Source organism: Urocitellus parryii, chromosome 4 (assembly GCF_045843805.1).
Source record: "Urocitellus parryii isolate mUroPar1 chromosome 4, mUroPar1.hap1, whole genome shotgun sequence".
NCBI classification, from domain to species: Eukaryota; Metazoa; Chordata; class Mammalia; order Rodentia; family Sciuridae; genus Urocitellus; species Urocitellus parryii.
In genome coordinates, this window is record NC_135534.1 from 64,155,939 (window position 1) to 64,176,593 (window position 20,655).

The 20,655-nt window shown below is 52.1% G+C and overlaps 1 protein-coding gene across 1 annotated transcript in view; it reads left to right on the forward strand.

Annotated features, from left to right (window-relative positions):
- Arhgef17 (Rho guanine nucleotide exchange factor 17) overlaps positions 1–20,655 on the forward strand; it is a 58,357-nt gene that overhangs the window by 25,878 nt on the left and 11,824 nt on the right. Inside the window, exons 2-7 of the mRNA XM_026409142.2 lie at positions 12,251–12,328; positions 17,170–17,352; positions 19,275–19,391; positions 19,613–19,705; positions 19,928–20,104; positions 20,390–20,440. Coding sequence (XP_026264927.1) covers positions 12,251–12,328; positions 17,170–17,352; positions 19,275–19,391; positions 19,613–19,705; positions 19,928–20,104; positions 20,390–20,440 — 699 coding nt within the window. The remainder of the gene's footprint in view (positions 1–12,250; positions 12,329–17,169; positions 17,353–19,274; positions 19,392–19,612; positions 19,706–19,927; positions 20,105–20,389; positions 20,441–20,655) is intronic.

Below are 20,655 nucleotides of genomic sequence, written 5' to 3' on the forward strand. Positions count from 1 at the left end.
ATCAAAGTCAGATGGGATTCAGATGGGGCCAGGAGCAAGGAGGCAGCCCAGGCAGGGGAATAGCCTGCAAACGTGCCAAGGTGGGGGTGAGCCTGGCGTTGGGCAGCAAAGAGACCAGCCTGGCTGTGTAGGGGCTGGGAGCACGGAGAAGCAGGCTGGTGGATGCTCACTCCACCTGAAGCTTCCCTGGGCCTTAGGTGGCTTGAGGGGAAGAATTCTGGCCTGTGCAAAGTGGGAATGATGGCCTCTTTTGGCTTTCGTCTCCGAGAGCCCCCAGGATTTATCAACAACTCAGGCAGGCCCTGTGCCCCAGCTCGGCTCCCTGGGGCTCTGGCCAGAGGCTGGCCTGGCCTTTCCCAGGGTGCCTGGCTCAGGGCCCAGTGAGTCATCTTCCGCCCCAGAGGCAGGACACCCCATTTCACCCAACAATGCACACAAATGAAGCTCCCCCACCCTGTGTGCCTGGGTCTGAGGGAGGGAGGGAACAGGAGGGGCTGGAAACAGACCTTGAAACTTCCGTTCCCACGACCCCTCGTCAGCCTCCCTGCATGCTAGGCCTGAGTGAAGGCAAGAGAGAGGGCCTTATTTTCCAGAGCACCTACTGAACAGAAGGTGTTCTTCCCACTTTTCAGGAGAGGAAACTGAGTCTGAGGGAAGGATATTCTCAGCCAGAGGTGGTGGTGCCAGGCCCATACCATATGGATCCCGATTCCCTGTGTAGTGTTCTGTTGCTGAGCAAGGCTTAGACTTTTTAATGAAGTAATTTTTAGAGCTTGGAGGAGAGGGCTCCTGGAGGCCATGTCACCTAGAGGTTCTGAACCAAGGTAAATATACGGCACAGGCCAGTGTGTGGGCAGAAATGTGGTGGGGGGGTGCATTTCCTGGGATCCCCTAAATTAGTGTTGCCAGATTTAGCAATTCCCACCCTAGGCTTCACTGGCTCCCCAAAGTTGTCCCCTGTCTTCCCCCTACACACACACCCAGACTGACAAGGGAAGAACAATCTGGCCCCTCACATTGGACACAGAAGATCTGGATTTCATTTTTTTTTTTTTTTTTTTTGCTTTTTTTTGCTTTTAAAGTGGGGGTGCAGCCCCAGCCTCTTGGGCTGAGAAGATGATTAAAATCAGAGATTACTAGCTCCTCAGATGTTTTTCACATCTGTTGGGGTCTAACCAAACCTCCCAACCCCCACCTCCTGCTTCCTGCTATTATCTGTGAGGTTAGGAAACTTTTCCTTCTCAGCCTAGAAGGTCCAGCTGTAACTTCTTGAAATTAAGGAGGGCGGGGTGACAGAAGAAAGGAAGGGGAAAAACCCACATGAAAAAAGGACTGGAGTTAAATTCAAAACACATGCACCACAGCCCTGGCCACGCCGGCCTCTGCTGCCACCTGTCGGCGTCTGGCAGAAGTGCAGTTCCTGAAGCCCCAGCTTCCTCACTTCCAGAAAGTTTGATCCTGCCCGGAAATCTGGGAAAGGTCAAACTGTCAGTCCCAATTCCTGGGCGTGACCTTATCTACCTCCCTGGAGTCTGGTGGGGAATTTAGAACCCCCCTGAACCTTCCCTCCTCCCCCATTTGTTTACAGAAGGGAAAACAACCTTAGAGGGGACAGCAACCTTACAGAGCAAGGTGGTCAGTGGATATGTATTGTGCACCTATGTATGTTGATACCTGGTCTCTGCTTTTCTTGATCTTATACTTGGTTTGTGTGTGGAGGGGTAGACATTGAGACCCTCCTCCTGTTTTCTGTTTTCCAGCCATCCAGGGAAGAGAATACAACCCCCATTTCCCAATTCGAGGCTTGGCTTGACTCCTTATTTAGGTGCTCTGTGATGCTGGTGGAGTCACTTACTTTCTCTAATGCCAATTACTTGGGGTCAACTCTCAGTTTAAGTTGCTTCACTTCTAAATCAAACTTTGTTTCCTCATCTGTAAAATGGTAATGACAGAACACACTCAGAGGATTGGTGTGAGGACTCAGTGAAAGAATACTTGGAAAATAGCACCTCGCTAAACATTGACCAGCTATAGGAATTGACCAGCTATAGGAGTAAGTCAAGTCCCCAGCAAGGATATGGTGGGGAATTGACACTTCATACCTGGAGGCCCAGAAGGTGTTTCTTCTGGGCTGATAGGTGGGCCAGCCACGTCTGGCTGCCTGAGCTGGGTCTGAGCTCCAGCAGAAAGTGTGAAAACTTCCCCCTCAGTCCTCCTTTCAGCCATCAGGGATGGTTTCTAAAAGAGGTGGTGATGCTTTCTAGTGCTGCTGATGCTGAGGTTCCAACTAGACCCCTCTGGGCCAATAGATGTAATCTGGGTCTATGCAGAAATCACTTGCTGCACCATTTCTATTACCCGCACCTTTAAGATCTTAGGTTCATATCCCAGCTCTGCCACCTACTGTCTACACATGACTCTGGCGCCTCCTTTCTGAGCCTCAGTTCTCACTGGGAGACTGTCATGCACCTTGGTCAAGTAGTGCTGGGCTGGAAGCCTCTCAAAGGCATCCTCCATCCTCACAAGTCTGCCACTTAAATCTGGTATTTGCCTGGGACATTAACTGGGTTGTTGGCTGGAATTCCTACATGTGGCTTGGGCTTCCTCCCAACCTGGCTTAAAGAATGCACAAGCCAGAACAGGGAGGTAGATCACACAGCATTTTTGTGACCTAACTTGGGATGCCCCATAATGTCACTTCTGCTGTGCTCCATGGTCTAGGCAGCCACAAAGATCTATCTAGTCTCAGGGGAAGAAACCTAAATCTTATCACTGTATGGGAAGAGTGTCAACACCGCATCGTAAGAAGAGCTGGTAGGACAGACAATTTTGTGGTAGCTATCTGAAAAATATTACCTACCACACCTAACTGGGCTAATTGTGAGGAAAAAATAAAAATGATATGAAATATTTAATCCATGCCTATCACATAGTAAGTGCTTGGTAAATAAACAATAGCTATTTTTGATCATTATTGAAGTGGCCCTTTTATACTTTGTACCTCTGCCATAGAACCACATGGACTGCTACCCTCAGACCACTGTGCAGCTACCTATCCACAGATAACCACTGACAGAGACATACACAGACATGTGGAGGTGTCACTCGTAGTCCCAAGTACATGCACAGACCCATGCATGCAAGGCAGTGGTCCCATAGCAGGAAAGTCCTAAGGCACCTTAGGCCCTGAACCTCTGCTTCCCATTCTCAAAGCCAGAGTTGTGGGGTACACGGAGCAGCCAGTTCCCAGGGAGCCCTGTTGTGTGACCACTTCCATTCCAGCTGCCTGCGAGGCCTGGGAACTCTGTGTAGTCTTCAGAGGTCTATCCTTTCAGAAGGGAGGGTCTGTAAGGAAGAGGACGTGATGAGGAGAGACCAGGGGAAGGAGGGAATATGGGAGGATAAGTTTCTCCAAGAACTGATGGAGACTGAGGCCCCAACAAGTAAGGTGTTTTGCCCAAGGTCATACCCAGAGCCTGAGCTGTATAGACTCCAGAGACTGTTTTCTTTATCTCAATACAAAGAAGTCCCTCTTTGGGAATTTTTGTTTCATTGATGAGCCTGGGGACCCAAGGAGGCAGCAGCCGTCAGTGAAATGGATAGCCCATTAGGTTAGGAACATCCAGTACCAACTCCAAGCTTATGGACATAGATGGGGTCAGACAGCCTGTCTGGGCCATCAGCCAAGGCTGGGTTCCCAGGGAAGAGGATCCTCCTTGATGCTGGCATTGCCTGTGAACAGTATTTTGTTTACCTCTATAGCCTTCTTGAGTCAGAAGAGCCTGTATATGTCATTCTCTTGGAACAAAAGAGACTGGAGAATGGCTACCATCTTCTCAAGGTTAGGGAGGCTGAGATGCTCAGCTGAATGCCAGATGTCAGGGAGGTGGTGATGGGCTATCCCCCAGGGGAGTGGGCTTAAGAACCTGGTCCTGGAGGCAGCCAGCTGGGTCCTAACCCTTACCAGCTAGGTGACTTCTCTACACATCAGTTTCCTGATTTGTAAAATGGGAGCCTAACAATAACAGAGCCCTTGCTGTAGGGCTGCTGTGGTGTTTAAGGAGCCAGGGCATACAAAGCAATAGCAAGTACATGGCCCCCTGAAGATTGTTCAGACACCGTTGGTGATGGCAAGGGTTCTGAGATGAGAGCTCCTGCCATTTTCCAATTAGGGCAGTTCTGGGGTCTAATAACTCTCTTGACGAACACTTACAGAAAGCTGGACAAATGGGAAAGGCTGGAGACCCCTCCCCACCCACAGACTTGCTTTCCAGAACCGCATGTCTCCTTCACAATCTGCCCTCTTTTGTCATTTTAAAAAATATTTCTTTAGGGGACTGGAGTTGTTGCTCAGCGGTAGAGCGCTCACCTAGCACGTGCGAGGCCCTGGGTTCAATCCTCAGCACCACATAAAAATAAATAATATGAAGTTATTGTGTCCAACTACAACTAAAAAATAACTATTTACAACTAAAGAAATATATTTTTAAAAAATATTTATTTTTTAGTTGTAGTTGGACACAATACCTTCATATTATTTATTTTATGTGGTGGGGAAGATCCAACCTAGGGCCTTGGGCGTGCTAGGTAAGCACTCCACCGCTGAGCTATGCCCCCAGCCCTCTCGACATTTCTTTTTCAATTCATGTCTTCCTACTTAGACTGTGGTGTCCGGTGGGACACAGGTCTCTTTTCTTATCTTTAAATCCCCAGCATAGTGCTTGGCACCTAATAGGTGTTAAACAAATAGCTATTGAACTAATCAACACATGAATAAAATAAAAATTAAAGTAGCTGCTCATCCATTGAACCATGTATCTGTGCAGCCCTTCATGTGTTTGTCTGTCATTGATTCATCCATCTGCTCACCCATCCATGTAGTAGTATTTATTCATCTATCCTCATTCCATCCTTTCATCTGTTCAGCCATTACCATCCATCCTGTGTCCAGCTTTTGTCATCATTGGTCCCCTCATTGGTCCAGCACTAGTACCTCAAGTGACCAGTGACCAGATGCAGGGTCTTGGCAGGGCTCAGAGTGGGCAGTGTGACTGGAGGCAGGTAAGCACAGCAGAATCCCTCGGAGATGGGGAAGTTGTCAGCAGGTTAGGAGCGAGGTACATGGTTCCCCCAGGCTGGTGGAAGGGTGGTTCCATAGAGCTGGAGTGCCCAGCCTGTCTCTCCTAGAGTTGAGTGGCCTTAGGGAGCAGGCCCTTTCCTCCTGTCTTTTGCCTTCCCTGCCTAAGGAGCATTGGAGGGAAGTGCTGGTGAGGAGGGGATGTCTGCTGTGGTGTGGGTATGGAGAGGAGGCCTGCAGGCCTTCACCAACCCTTTGTACACTTAGCATAGCTGTTCTGAGCCAGATCTATTCTATAAACTGCAGACACCCAAAAGGGAATCTGAAATCAGCCTCCAGAGGAGCGCTCAGAGGGACAGCAGAACCATGCCTGCATGAGGTGCCCTCAGCCCCACCCTAACTGACCTCATTCTGAAGGGTTCTGACAGCCTGTGCTGTTGTGGGGTTATCCCTGCAGACCCTGATTCAGCCACTGTGTGCTGCTGTTCCTTCATTTTTCTGCCCCACCAGCACCCCAGTTGCCAAGGCAACAGGCTTGGATCTAATTAGCTATCCTTAACGAGGCAGCAGTGCAGCAGCGCCTCTGGCACCAAGTCCTGCCCCCTTCCTTTGCAGGGTTCTCCAGTGAACTCTGCTTCTGGCTTCCTCATGCCTCTGGATCTTTTGGCCTCAGGACCTTGTTCAAACCCTACCTCCTCGATGATGCGTTTTCCCAGGCAGAGATGGCCCGCTATTAAGCCCTATGAGAGAAGCCCTAAGGTCGTCAGGAAGCTCCTGGAACCTAGAAAGCATGGAGTCATCCCTGCTGGAGTTAGTGAGGGAATGGATATGCCATTGTAAGAACCCCGAGCTACGCAGTCCTCCCAACCACTGAGAGGAAACTGAGGCCCAGGGTTGGAGAGCTTAAGAGGGGTCAGAAGGAAGGAGGTATTCTGATTGGTCCAGCACTAGTACCCCAAGTGACCAAAATGTGGGTTAAGTATTCACAGTGGCCAGAGTGAGGTCCTCAAGCCACAGGTGTATGTGCTCGTGTGGAGTTATCTGTGAGATCTGGTTGTTTGTCCTAGACATGGGGCAGTCATCCTCCTCTCCAGACCCATTCAGTCAACTGATCTGGCTAATCCAGACCCTCCCCACACACGCACAGCCCTGGGAGGAGGAAGATGAGGAGCTGGTGCACTGCCAGGCGTGACTGCAAGCCATAAAAGCAGGTGGGCTTACTGGATTTCTGGTTCCAAACTATCAGAAGGGGGCTTGGGGCCCTCCTAGAGGACCTTTGATTCTGCCACTCAGGAGCAGAGGGTGCTTGGCAAGGGCCTCCTGCCACAGGATTGGCAGGCTCAGGATCTTATAAAAGGCTGGTAAAGCACAGATTGCTGGACCTTACCCCAGTGGTTCAGACTCATGGTGGGGGCAATGCGCACTTCTAGCACCTTTCCAGGAGATGCCAAAGCCCTTGGTCCAGGAGCTGCACTTTGAGACCGGTGCTGTAGAGAGGCCAGAAGTGGGTACTACAGAGCACACTTTCACTCCATCATTTGTTCACTCTACAAATTGAGTTGAATTATTCTGAGCCAGGCCGCTAGGGTGACCCAAGGAAGACAGGTGAAGTCACAGATTGCCCTTTCATTTATGTAGCACAGGTTTCCTGACACCTCTTGGTAATAGGTTCTGACCCCCAGCACAGCCCCCTGCAGCTCCCACTCTTGTCTGTGCTATGTGAACTATCCTGGGATTGCCTGCTTGTAGGGGTGACACTGGCTTTCATCTTGCTACTTTCCTGGAATTCTCTGTGCCTGTTTTCATTCTTGGCCTTTTGGGGGATTGCCTTTTTGGAGAGTTAAAATTGCAGTGTTGGATATTTTGGACTCTGAGAAGGCCTATACCACCCGGGCCTGTGGCTGGCCCTTTTAGAAGGTGAAGAATAATTGCCTTGGATTGGCATGGAGTGTGGATCTGCCTGGTTGAGGGCTGAATGGGAGTGTCTCAGTGAAAAATGAAAATAAAAATAAAAAGATCTGGGGATGATAGAGTACCCCTGGGTTCAATCCCTAGTACCACAAAAAAGCAAGCAAAACAGAAGTGTCTGTGGCATATTAAGAGAGTGGGCAGTGCTCTGCCACTGAGGTACTTGGGTGGTGAGGTCAGGATGTCCCCACTGCACAGGAAACCCAGGGGAAAGCAGGCTTGGGAAAGGAGACACCTGGGAGATTGGTGAGTGTGGGAGCCCCCAGTGTACCAAGATGGAGAGAGGTGAAGTTAGCCAGGGCTGAGACACCACTGCAGGCTGCATCAGAAACCACTCCCAGTGGGGTATGGAAGCTGGCACAAAAATAGAGTTGTCCTGCTTGAGGGGGTCTGGGATTGGATCTGGTCTGATGTTGGGATTTGAGAAAGCAGCCCTGATGATTGTGCTTGGAGATATCTGGGAGCACAGTCCAGTAGAGGGGTGAGGGATGTAAGTGCCAGAGTCCCTTACCAGTGGGAGTTCACTGGTGGAGAGTGAGGGGACTGGAATTCTTCAGAACTGTGCTAAGTACAGGGCAGAGACCAAATTGATGGGGTGGGGTAGGTACCACTACCCTTTCAGTGGTAATCCCCCTCTGTCACACTCAAGTGCTCCTCCCTTGGGCCTTTAACCAGTGTGGAGTTTCCAGGGATGTGTATGTGCTGCACACAGGCCTGCCTGTCTCTGCCTGCCATGGGTGCCTATTTCTGTGCTGTCTGCCATGGTTGTGGAAATGGAAGCGAGTGCCACTGTGTGCAGGAATGGGTCAAACCCTGTGTATCAGGGTTCAGGTCGGTATGGCACCTGAACTGTATGTTGATGTGAGGACACTGGTCTCTGACCCATCCTGCACAAGGACCACGCCCAGAGGGCAGCTTTCCTTGCATATCCGCTTGTTCCATGAAGGTATGTGCTTGCCTCTGTGTGTGTGTGTGGTGTAAATCTGGGTTCCATGAGTGCCCGCAATGGGACCAGTATGGACGAAGAGTGCGTGTCGCCGCATATGCTCGCCTTTGTCCACAGGCGTGAGTGACTTGTGTTCTGTGGGGTACCGACCGCCTGCGAGCGGTCAGTGCAGCGTGGGGGCGCGGCGGGTGCGAGGTGCCGACGCTCTGGGCGTGCTGTGGGAGAAGGGGCGGCGCGGAGAGGGCCGAGGCGGGAGGGGGGCCGAGGGCGGGGACCCCTCCTCCAGCGGCGCCGCGCGGGGCTCGCCGGCGCACTCCCTGCGCGGAGGAGGCCGCAGCGCCACCGCCGGCAGCGCCGCCGCGCTCACATTGACGCTGGAACTGACACCGGCACCGCCACCGCCACCGCCACCGCGGCGGGGCTGAACAGCCGAGGAGCGAGGGTGGAAGGGGGCCCAGCCTCCGCACCATCCCCCGCTCGCGCAGGCGCTCCCGCCCGGGCGGCGGGCCGGCCGCATGCTGCAGATGGTGAAGACCCTGGCCCAGTTCACCATCGCGCTGGAAGACATGCGCGACCTGGGCCCGGCCGCCGCCTCCGGGGAGCCCGCCGGAGAGCCCGCGGGCGGCAGCGGTGCTGATGCCGAGGAGCCTGGGGAGGCCCAGGTACGGGGAGGGGGAGGGGCAGCCAGGAACCTGGGCCTCCGCGGAGGGGATTGGGGGAGTTATGTGCAGATATTGGCTTGCAGGGCCAGATCAGTCACCCACCCTTCTGGCCACTGGGTGTAGGGCCTATGATCTACAGTGAGGGCAAGGAGATGGAAGATGAGGAGTCCTACCAGGTGGTGTGGTTGGCAGGGCGCTAAGGGCCAAGACCTGATGGCACTCAGCTTGTGAAGTGGGTCAGCATGGAAGCAGATTTGTTGCCAGGGGTACCCTGGGTCCACAGGCTCAGGATCCGGAAGGTCTTCCAGCCTCCTTCTCCTGAGCCTTCTTCTGTTGATCCTCAACCCACCCCCAGGTATATGCATGTCTGGTGGGTAGCAGCTTTGCTTTCCCCTTGCCATCCTCTCCTGGCTGGACCTCGGAGATGCCATGTTGCAGTAGGAAAGGTGGTGTCCCCATTTCTGGCTCAGTGTGGGGGAAGGGTAGGCATCCAGGGCTGTTGCCATGTCTCCCCTGACCAGGTCCACCCTGGATCCAGTGGGGTCAGAGGTCCTGTCATCCGGGTGCTGTGCTGTATTGTGTGTCTCTCTCTCCACTGCCTCAGGTCTCTGGGTTGCAGGGCCTGGTCCTCAGCTGGGTGACTTTCCTGCAGTTTTGGTCTCTGTGCAAGGGTATCTTGCCTTTATGGCTTCTCTCTGCATGAGTATCTAGCTGTCTTCATGCTGTGTACATCAGGGTGCCTTTGGGTTTTTATGGCCCCAGTCCCACTAGGAGGAGAGGCTCCCTCTGTCTTCATGCTGTATCCCTTGTCCCCACCTCCCCTTTCCCCACTTCAGGGCCCCATATAATGAAGGTTCCACTGAGGGGTGAGGGGCTCTGGAGGGAAGCTGGGCTTGCAGGGTTGTCCCGCCCAGAACAGGTGGGCCTGCTGATCTGGTTGACAGCTGCCTTGTCTGTCTCCTGCTTCCCCGGTCTCCCCCCACCCCGTGCACTCCACCCGTGTCTGAGCACGTGCAGAAGTGTGCTCCATGCAGTGACAAGGAGCTGGCCTTATTTTCGGTGCCTTTACCTGACAGCTGAGTGACAGCCTACTGTGTTTTGCAGCAGGGAGAAAGCTAGGAACAGTGGCATTGCAGCGTCAGCCTCCCTGTGTTACCCCAGCCCTCCCGACTGTCAGGCCCAGAGCCAGCCCTGCCTCTCAGGAAGCCTCCCTGACTGTGACCCTCCCTGTGCCTGTTGGGCCAGGCCTGCCAGGAGGCGTGGGCAGGGGATGGTGGCTGAGGGGCCCAGAGCCCCGCCTGGCCGTCCTGCTGTCAGGAAGCTCCCTGCTCAGTTTCACTGAGGTGGAATGAGAGTGAACAGTGAGGCCACGTGCATGGACACTGCCTGTCCTCATTGCTGTGTTCTCACAGTGCCAGGATGGAGGATTATTAGTAGTTCCATTTCATAGAAGAGAGTGTGGAAACAGGGCAATTAGGTGACCACAGGTCACGAAGCCAGGAAGGGCAGCACTGGGAACCTTGTGGCCTGAAGCTGTGCCGTTAGTCTAGGCGAGAACTTGGGGTTCTGGGGCCCTAGGAGTCAGCTTGAGGTGACTGAACAGACTCTGGTCTTAGCTGTGCCATTACTGGCGGTGTGACCTTGGGCAAGTCATGTCACCTCTCAGACTCTACTCATTGTTGCTGTGAAGGTGACAATACCTATGTCACCTGTATGAGGTTGGAACAAGAAACTGGGGGCAGGAGACAGGAGCAGACTTTTGGGCCTTTCCTTGGGAGGTCCCTCTGCCCCTGAAGCTGTGAACTCCATCCCAAGGTGGGCCTCCTACTGGAAGCTGCCCTGGGTTTTTATTTTTTCATTTTTATTTTAAGACAGGGTCTGTATGTTTCCTGGGCTGGCCCCTGAACATACGATCCTCCTCCCTAGTAGCTGGGATTGCAGACTGCTCTGATTTTTTTTTTTTTTTAAGGCCTCTGACGCACAAAAGATAGTTGGTCTGGTTGTACATGGGAGATCTGAGGTGAGGACATCAGGGCACAGAGCTGGCAAGATTGGGGCAAGTTAGCCTCCTTCCTCCCTCAGGGGGGTCCCTCAGACTCCACCACTAAGTTCCTAGCATGAGAGCTCACGTTCCTGGGGGTCTCATTGTAAAACACAGCCTCTGAGTCCCTATATCAGAAGGAGAGGACCTGAGGCGAGTTTGCCACAAGAGGGGAAGAGTGGGACAGGCAGGCCAGATGACCCAGAGCTCAAGTTCACCAGGCCAACAGGAACCCTGGGCAGAGCAGTGACCAGGGCAGCCCTGCTTCTTGAGTCATACCCTGAGGGGCCCTAGGGTAGGGATAGAAGGATGCCACAGTCATGGACACCCACCCTGACATCACCACAGGCAGAGTATCCACTTGAATCAGCAGGTCTCAAGGACCGGAGTCTCAGGCAAGGCCAAGCTGAGACTTGGTAGAAAAATGGAGTGGAGGACTAAATCAGAGGTCAGGAGACTTCCCCAGGACCATTCTAGGGACTCAGAGGGGTCAGGGAGGAATCCTAGAGTGAAGTCCTCACAAGCAAAGGGAAGGTGTTGAGGCTGGTGTCATCTGGAAAAGCTTCCTGGAGAAGTGGCTCAGGAGCTTAGGGACCGGTGGAGCAGGCAGCAGATAAGCTCAGTCACAGGGTGGGGGTGGGGCAACATTCCCAAGTGAATCTAGCAAAGCCTTCCCACAGGTCAGGGCTCATCCTGACAGGGGTGGGCACCCTGTCCCTCAAGGTATGGGTGCAGGGACTGAACAACCCCTTGGGGACTTTAATTCAGACCTTCAGGATAGAAGCATTTTCCCATTCTTAAAATTGGGAGAATAATGACATCTACTTCACAGGGTGATCAGGAGTGTTAGGCAACATAAAATGCCCAGCCTAGTGTCTCAGAGGGCTCAGTAACCTCTTAAGAGAGTTGAGATCCAGCTTTGTCTGACAGTGACTGAACCCTGACACCACCCAGCTCTGTGATCTCTGGCACCAGCTTTACCTCTCTGTTCCACAGTGTCTTTACCTATAGCAGGGGGGTTGGGGGGTGTGTATCAGGGGAACTGAGTCAACTCCAGGAGAAGTTGTGAAGCCCAGCTAGGTGGGACATGTCCCCAGAGCACTAAGCCAGAAAGTGGGGTTTTTGGAGTTGGCAGCTGGAGTGGGTGGGAGCCTAGAGGCATCTTTCTTGCAAATGTGAAAACTTATGGATTTTTTTCTTTTTATATTTTTGTCCTTTTCAAGAGCCCATCAGGGAACCAAGAAGTAAATCAAAGGTCTCAAATCTGCCCACAGCTGCAGTGGGGGGATGGGGTGGGGGTGGAGAGTGTCACCTAACTCTGGGAAGGGTTGCATTTGAAATTCCCACAGGACAAGCACCTGAGCAAAGGCCTGACAGAGTGGGATCCAAGATGCTTTGGAAAACAGCCTAGAGCCCCACTGGGGTGGGCAGGCCTTGAAGGCCAGGGAGAGGGTGTGGAGTATTGTCTCGGGCTACAGGTGAACCTGCACGTGGTTGCAGGTGATGGGGTCTGAAGGGAACAAGGCACTGCTCACACTTTGCTCCTGTCCCCACAGGACATGCGGAAGCACGTGACTATGACCCTGCTGGACACAGAGCAGTCATATGTGGAGTCACTGCGCACCCTGATGCAGGTGAGATCCACAGTGCAGTCCCCGAGGGCAGCCTTCTGAGGCTGGGGGGCCTCAGACAGGTGGGAGCAAACTCATGCCAAGGACAAGGGGCCTAGGCCAGAGAGCTGTGACCCTGAGACACACCACCCTTCCATGGGGAGCTCTGGATGTGGCGGCCCCAGAGGAGGAGGAAGTCCCTTCCAGGGCAGAAGAGAATGGAGAGGGGTCAGACCAGGCCACCCCAGGGCAAGAGTCCCACCACACATTCCCCCAACAGCCCTGGACTTGAGCTCAGAGCCGTGTACCCCCACTGGTGTGCCCCCTCTGTTTTTGTAATTGATTGGGAAAATATTCTTTGAGTGGAATTAAATGTTGGGCACCTGCTGGCTCAGGCACTGCTCCAGGTTCAGGAGGCACCAGAACAAGTGAGATGAGCCCTGCCTCAAAGCCCTGAGGGACAATACCTGAGTTTATGGGGCATCCTAAAAGCAGGGAGGACACCTGCCCCTTGTGGAGTCAGGGAAGAATCCCTGGAGGAGGGACAGACTTCTCAGTAGCAGGGACAGCACGTATAAAGTCATGTCCGAAAGGGCCCTGTGCCTTCAGAGGCCTTCGTGGTAGCACAGAACATCAGGGGTTGGTTCTATGGTGAGGCTGTGAAAGCCCACAGGAGCCACACTGTGGTGGCCTTGAACACCAGGAGGAGGGTCTGGACTCCACCAGAGGCCCTAGAGAATCAGTGAAGGGCTTGAGCAGGCCAAGCTCCTGCCCTGAGTCATGCTTTCTGAAGTCTGTCTGACTGTCAGGGAGGTGAGTGGCAGGAGAGGATCAGGGCCACTGAGAGGCAGAGGCTGCAAGGAGGAGAGCTGGGGCCAAACACTTAGAAGGTCCATTGATCAGGCCAGAGATCGAGGGGGAGAGGAAGGGGAGCCCAGCATTGTGCCAGAGTTCCTGGCCTGGGAAAGGTAGGGCACAGGAGAGGGATGCATCTGGGGCAGGATGGTGAGTGGAGGTTTAGACGTGTGGAGTCTGGGGAGACCCAGAGCCTGGCTGCACGTGCTGAAGTGGGGCCTGCTGTCACATAAAGGATAAATTTGCTCAGGCCACCCAGGCAGATAGGAAGAGAGGGGGAAGGTGGAGCCCTGGAAATATCCGCAGTGTTTGTTCACTCATTCATTCTGTAAATCTTCAGCGAGCTCCTTCTTGCACCAAACACTGTGTTCTTCAGCCAGGAGTGGGAGGGGTGCAATTCAGCAATGAGCACAAGTGATATGGACCTGTGTTCTGGAGTTCATGGTCTATGGCAGAGACCAGCAGTCACCAGCCAGACAAATCACACATGATGAGATGTGGTGATACAAAAGTTTATGAGAGCACATACATATACAATGGATATTTCTTAGCCTGGAAAGGAAGGAACTTCTGACACAGGCTACAACACAGAGGTGCCTTGAGACAGTATGCTAAGCGAGGTGAGCCAGTCACAAAAGGACAGATACTGTGTGATTCCACTTCTGTACCTGGAGTAGTCAGTTTCTTAGGGACAGAAAGTGGAATTGTGGTTTCCAGGGCCTAGGGAAGGAGGGAGTTTGGACTTAGTGTTTGGTGGGTACAGAATTTTGGTTAGGGAAGATCAGAGGTTATGGAGATGGGTAGTGGTAATGTTTACACAACATGTAAATTTTCTATTATGTGTATTTTGCCACAGAAATACATTGCTTTTATTTATTTATTTGTTTATTTTTAAATGTGCACAGGGGCTGAGGCTGGGGCTCAGTGGTAGAGTGCTTGCCTAGCATGTGTGAGGCCCTGGGTTTGACCCTCAGCACCTCATAAAAATAAATAAATAAAATAAAGGTATTGTGTCCATCTGCAACTAAAATTGTTTTTTAAAAGTGCACAAAGATAGAATACAGAATGGGGTCTGCCTTCCTGTGGGGGGTCAGGGAAGGCTTTTCTGAGCTTGGGGTGTTTAGCAGAGACACAAAGGTGAGTAGTATTTCAGCAGAGAGGGACCCTGGGGGATGGTTCCAGGCAGAGGGTATAGCAGGAGCGAAGGGTACAGTGAAGAAATCAGAAGAAACCAGTGTGACTGCTGGCAAGGAGACAGGACTAGGCCATGTGGGGGCTGTGGGCTGCTGCTCAAGGACTGGGCTCTCCTGTAAGCACAAGAAAGCCATAGGAGGGACCCATCAGATTGCCAGGCAGAAGTGTTGATGTTCAAGGAACTGCGAGGGTCCTTTGCCATCCTGTAGGTAAGAGTTGGAGAGTATAGAGTCAGACAGTCCAGGGTTTGAGTCACTTGCCCGCTGCTGGATGACCTGGCTTAATTACATCCCCTCTCTGAGCTTTGATTTTGCCTACAGAATGCAGCCAGTCATTCCCACCTCCCAGCACAAAGGTTAAAAGATAATGTTACACTCAAGCCCACTGGTGGATAGAGGCAGGTGCAGGAAAGAGCTGGGAGCAGGCAGGGCCCGGAGAGTCTTCCCACCTCCAGGGCAAGCTCAGGGCCGCACAGGTAGAGAGCATGCAGGATGTGTGTTGGAGATGGCCAAGCTGAAAGTGGGGGGGTGGGGGTGGAGCTGGGCAGGAAGGTATCACCTGGACCCAAAGACTGGCAGTGGCAGCCCTGGAATGTGGGAAGGAGGACTGAGGTGGCACCAGGAGTTTGGAGTGCAGCTCCAGTGCACAAACTTGCCTGCACCTGTTGGCCTGTACCTGTGTGACCTGGAACATCTGATATGACCACTTACTTCAGTTGCCCCGCTATAGAGCAGGGATGGAAGTGGTGGCTGCCACCATGTGTGCTTGTGATTTCAAAACTGCCTGTAGCTCTGCCTGTGTTCATATGTGCCCGTGCAAGGTTGCCCCAAGTCTTCACGTTACCTTTTGGGTAGAGATGGTGATCCCCGTCTTCAAATGAAGAAATGAAGCCTCAGACGTTCCAAAATGTGCCAGGTGTAACTTCTGATGCTCATTGAGGGCCAGGCACTGATCCCAGCAGTTTACGTGAGGTAATTAATACCACCCTCACCATAACCTCCATTTTACAGATGAAGATGAGGCACAGAGAAGCAAAGCAGTGTATCAAGGTTACAGTTAGGAAGTGCCCTAGCCAGAGAAGAAACCCTGTCAGTCTGACTCTCAGTCCCCACTCTCATTCACCCGTCTATACTAGCTGAAGCATAATGATATTCAAATAGAGATTTGGACTTTGCAGCCCCGGTGCAAACTCCCAGTGACAACTGCCAACAAAAATAGATTAGTATTGTTTCTCTAGGACAGGAGTTTAAAATAAAGAAGTTAAGTACCCAGGTGAGCAGCCAGAAGGTGGGATTTGAGCCAGGTCCTAGGGCTGCACCTTCTTCTGCGTGTCACTGTCACCCTCAGAGCCTGTCTTCAACCCCAAGACTCTCAGCTAAGAAATGCCCCTTCCCGAGTGCTCTGACCAAGCTTCCCCTTTCCAGGCACCCTTGACCCCTTCTGCTCTACTCTTTTTTTCAGGAGCATTTACTCCCTTCTGGCATATTATGTAACAGTTCGATTCTCTGCTCCCCTCCCTCAGCTGTCAGCTCCCCTGCAGGGTTCTGCAGCCCCTCTCCCCCTACCGTAGTGGCCCAGGGGCATTTGTTGAGTGAATGTGGATGTTGACCCGCTGGTTCTGGGTGGGCTTCTCAGTCTGTTTATTCTTTTCTCCCATTGTGTGCCTGCCTCTCTGTGGGGTTCTGGGACCCAGAGCTGCGCAATATAGCTTCTGTTCCTTGGAGGGCAGTGATCCTGACCCAGGGGAGGTGCTGGCTCACACCGACCAAAGAGCTCTGACGGGGGTGCTGCCTGTCTGCCTCCTCTCCATCACCGTGAGCTTTTTCAGAATCCCCAGGCAGTCAAGAGGATTCTGTTGCGCTTGACTTTCTCAAGTTTGTTTTACAAAACAAGCCAGATTTTTAAAAAATGTTTAATATAAATGTTATTGCAACATAGCATATGCTTTTTCAAGTAACACCCTCCTGTAGTTACAGTATGGGCCAGTAGAGGGCAACCTCTCCATCAGAGCTGAGCTACATATTCTGGCAACACTACTGAAGCATAGTTGAGGTGAAAAACAGGAATTTTACTCACTGACTGACCAGCAGATCTGAAACCTGTTAAAACAGTGTTCAGATAATGTCACTTAAGCCTCCAGGAACTCCCCCCCTGGGGGACAGGGGTTCTGTTTTTTTCTGCTTTGCTTTCTGCACAGAAATATCACCTTTTAACTTCTTGTGATTACACATGCAATTGATTTTAGGACCTGGGGTATTCATATTTTAACATCTCTGGATATGCATTGATAGCATATCATAAATTTAACTGGCAGAAAATTTTTTTCCTAAAGATAAGTAGATTTATTGAAATATGACTTATTTTTTTCCTATTCCTTTTCTTGGTGTGTTTTATCTGATTGCATGTAAGCTCTGTCAGGTCAGGGATTTGGGTCTTTCTTGTCCATTGCTGTCTCCCAATTTCTGGAACAGTGCCTAGCACATACTCAGTGCTCAATATTTGCTGAGTTAGTGTGTGGGGTTCTCCCAGAGAGCCCTAATCTTCTTGGCTTTCTTATTCTAAGGTCCATGCATCCAGAAAACCTTTCCTGATCCTCCTTATCCCATCTTGTGTCAGGTCCAAGACTGGGCAGGAGGGCAGGCATGGGGATAGGTCTGCCTACCCTCTGGAGTTCCTAGTCTATGAGCGGGGGTGTGGGAGGCAAGGCACTGAGCCATAGGCCCAGAGGATTCTGTGTGCACTCATCCTGGTACTTGTGCAGGTGGTGTGGGGTGCCATCTCTGCAGGAACATGCCTTGACTCTGTGGGTCCCCCAGGGCTACATGCAGCCGCTAAAGCAGCCAGAGAACTCCTTGCTGTGTGACCCATCACTGGTGGACGAGATCTTTGACCAGATCCCCGAGCTCCTGGAGCACCACGAACAGTTCCTGGAGCAGGTGCGGCACTGTGTGCAGACCTGGCATGCCCAGCAGAAGGTGGGGGCCTTGCTCGTCCAATCGGTGAGTGCCCTGTGTGCTGCCAGGTGCCCCCCATCCTACCCACCCTGTATGGACACTGACTCTGATCCCTATCCCAGGACAGTATCCTGGGCTGACCCCCTTGGGGGCCCAGGGATTCCTGCTATAGTTCAAGGTCAGCATCAAGGTCCAAGCAGGTGGCCACACCTAGTGACACTGAAGGTGATGGTGGGTGAAAGCATCAGTACTCAGTCCAAGCTAGGGTCTGTCACCTTATCTGGCCAGATCAGTTTGTAGACTAGTAGAGACATTTTAAGATTCTTTTAGGTTCAAGGCTCTATTTCACATCATAATGAGCATATTAAATGACATTCACATTCCAAAGTAGATATGATTTTTTTTTCTATTTGTAAAATTTTTGGAAGCAGAATTTTTGCCTTGGTCTCCTAAGAAGCTGGGATTACAGGCATGTGCTGTCACGCCTGGCTTATATTCATCAACTTTAAAATGAATGTAATTACTGTACCTACCTCACAGGGTTGTTGATACATATAACGTATTTAGAATAATGCCCAGCAAACAATAAGTGCAAAGAGCTAGCTACAATTATTGTAATACCTGATGGTGGGCTGGGAATGTAGCTCAGAAATAGAGCACTTGCCTAGTATGTATAGGGCCTTGGGTTCAATCCTCAAGACTTCAATCAATAAAATAAATACACATACCTGATAGAAAAAAGAGCTGGTCAGGATGAGGTCGTGTCAACATCAAAGCCCACATGAGGGTCAGGGCAGTTGTTTGGGTCCAGGTAAAGATAGGGGTTGAGGTCAGTACCAGCATCCACGTGAGGGACTGAAGTCAGTACCGGCATCCTAGTGAGATCTGAGTCAGCATCAACACCAGCTCAGGGTCAGGACTAGGGTTAGATCAGTGCCAGCCACTGGTTGGAGCTGGAGTCCATACCAGAGTCTGGCCACTCTCTGAGATTTGGCACTTTCAGGTTTAGGTTCACCCAGGAGCTGGTTGGTGAGGGCTGTCTTTCTGCTTCAGGCTCTGCCCTGTCTTGCCCAGAGACAGAGAGTTGACACCTTAAGGAGGCATGGACTCAGAGGCCCAAAGGGGCCCTGAAACACCACTAAAAGTCACTTAGCCTATCCATGGCACAGTTGAGACAAGGAACCCAAGTGTCCTCACTCCTAGCCAAGGCTTCTGATGAGAGCATCCATACTTAGCCTGCCATCAGCTAGCCAGCAGGTATTAGCCACCAGCTGCCATGTGCCCTGCCCTGAGTCAGGCATTACTGTGACTAAGAAAGGAGTACTTCTGTCTCTGGAAAGAGAGAACTTGTCCTGGGGGTATGAGGAGAAACCAGAGACACACCCGAGAAGATAGAACCCTAATCAGGAGCTCAGCCCTGAGGGTGGGCGAGATCTGGATGGTGAAGGGAACTGCATGAGCAAAGTCCAGAGGCTAGAATGAGTCTGTTCATCTGAGGTCGGTGAGGATGGAGACCTGCCTGGTGGGACTTGGGGGATCAGAGAGCTGGGGACAGAAATGCCAGATAACCAGACAGATAACCAGGTCTGAGCACACAGGACAAATCCAGGCACACATTCATATATTCACGCATGAGCTTATACAGGTAAGATACATCCATGCATATATGTATGTGCGCACATGTACATAACTAGTCACAATTGTACATACTCCTTATACATACCTAGGAACACAAACAAAAACACATGCCTGAGGCTGGGGTCCTGGCTCAGTGGTAGAGCACTTGCCTACCACATGTGAGGCACTGGGTTCCATCCTCAGCACCACATAAAAATAAATAAGTAAAATAAGGATATTGTGTCCATCTACAACTACACACACACACACACACACACACACACACACACACACACGCCTTATCCCATCAAGACACCCTGAGGGTCCCCAACCTGTCTCCTTACCCACAGTTCTCCAAAGATGTCCTGGTAAACATCTATTCTGCCTATATTGATAATTTCCTCAATGCAAAGGACGCCGTGCGTGTGGCAAAGGAAGCAAGGCCCGCCTTTCTCAAGTTCCTAGAGGTATTTACCGCAGGCAAGGGCAGGGGAGTGGAGGCCACCCTCACCTCGGGCCAGCTCCGAGGGCCCCAGGAGCACTCTGCTTGGGCAGTTAGGCTGACCAGTGGGTCTGCCTCTGTCCTTGGGCTGAGCTGAAGGGGCTTGATGGGAGCCTGCCCTGGATAAACCTTTCCTGGCGTGTCGCTCCTCACATTGGTGCCCATTCACCCTGCTTTGGGTTTCAGCAAAGCATGCGTGAGAACAAGGAGAAGCAGGCGCTATCTGACCTCATGATCAAGCCCGTGCAACGGATCCCACGCTATGAGCTGCTGGTGAAGGTGGGCATGAGGCTGAGTGGGCAGGGAGGCAAGGCCTGGAGGCATGGAGGAGATTCAGTGGACTTTGAGGACCCTTCTTGCTTGAATCTGGCATCAAGGTCCCCAGGGGTCAAATAGGGTACAAGTCCTCCCTGATACCTACCAATAGACCCTCCTGCTCCAGCAGTCTGCTGGGCCTGAGGGCAGTTAAACAAACAGGTCTGGTCCTCATTCTCATCCTAGGACCTCCTGAAGCACACACCAGAAGACCACCCAGACCACCCACTTCTGCTGGATGCACAGCGGAACATCAAGCAGGTGGCTGAACGCATTAACAAGGGCGTGCGGAGTGCTGAGGAGGCAGAGCGGCATGCCCGGGTGCTGCAGGAAATCGAGGCTCACATCGAGGGCATGGAGGATGTGAGTGCCACCCGCCCCCACCCCACCCAACTATGTCCACTTAGCCTGTGTTCTTCCTGTCACTTGGAATCATGGCTGTGTCCACATCCACATTGGAATCTTCAGTGTGCTTACATCCATGTCTCCCGGCATCTGTGATCAAATAGCTCTGCCTGTCTGTCTGACCATGTGTCCTGGGCCTGGCAGCCTGGCCCATGGAGTGGGGCTGCAGGATCACTGGGATTTGTTTAGAGGAGAGGGATTAATAACTAGCCTTTAAGATGCCACGTCCATCCTACCCCACAGCTCCAGGCTCCTCTTCGGCGGTTCCTGAGGCAGGAGATGGTCATTGAAGTGGTAAGAAGTGACCTGTTGTCTGCCCACCTGTCATTACCTCTCCACTGAGTTTACTCTTTTTCTTACCTACTGCCCATGGGTCTCCCTGCTCTTCCACCCCAGCAGGAGGCCTGGTCAAGTCCCTACTCTGCTCTGACTCTCTGGACTTCTGGTGGAGAGCTGTCACCCCTCCCTGGGCCTCATTGTCCCCTTGAGCACTATGGGCAGGCGGTGGG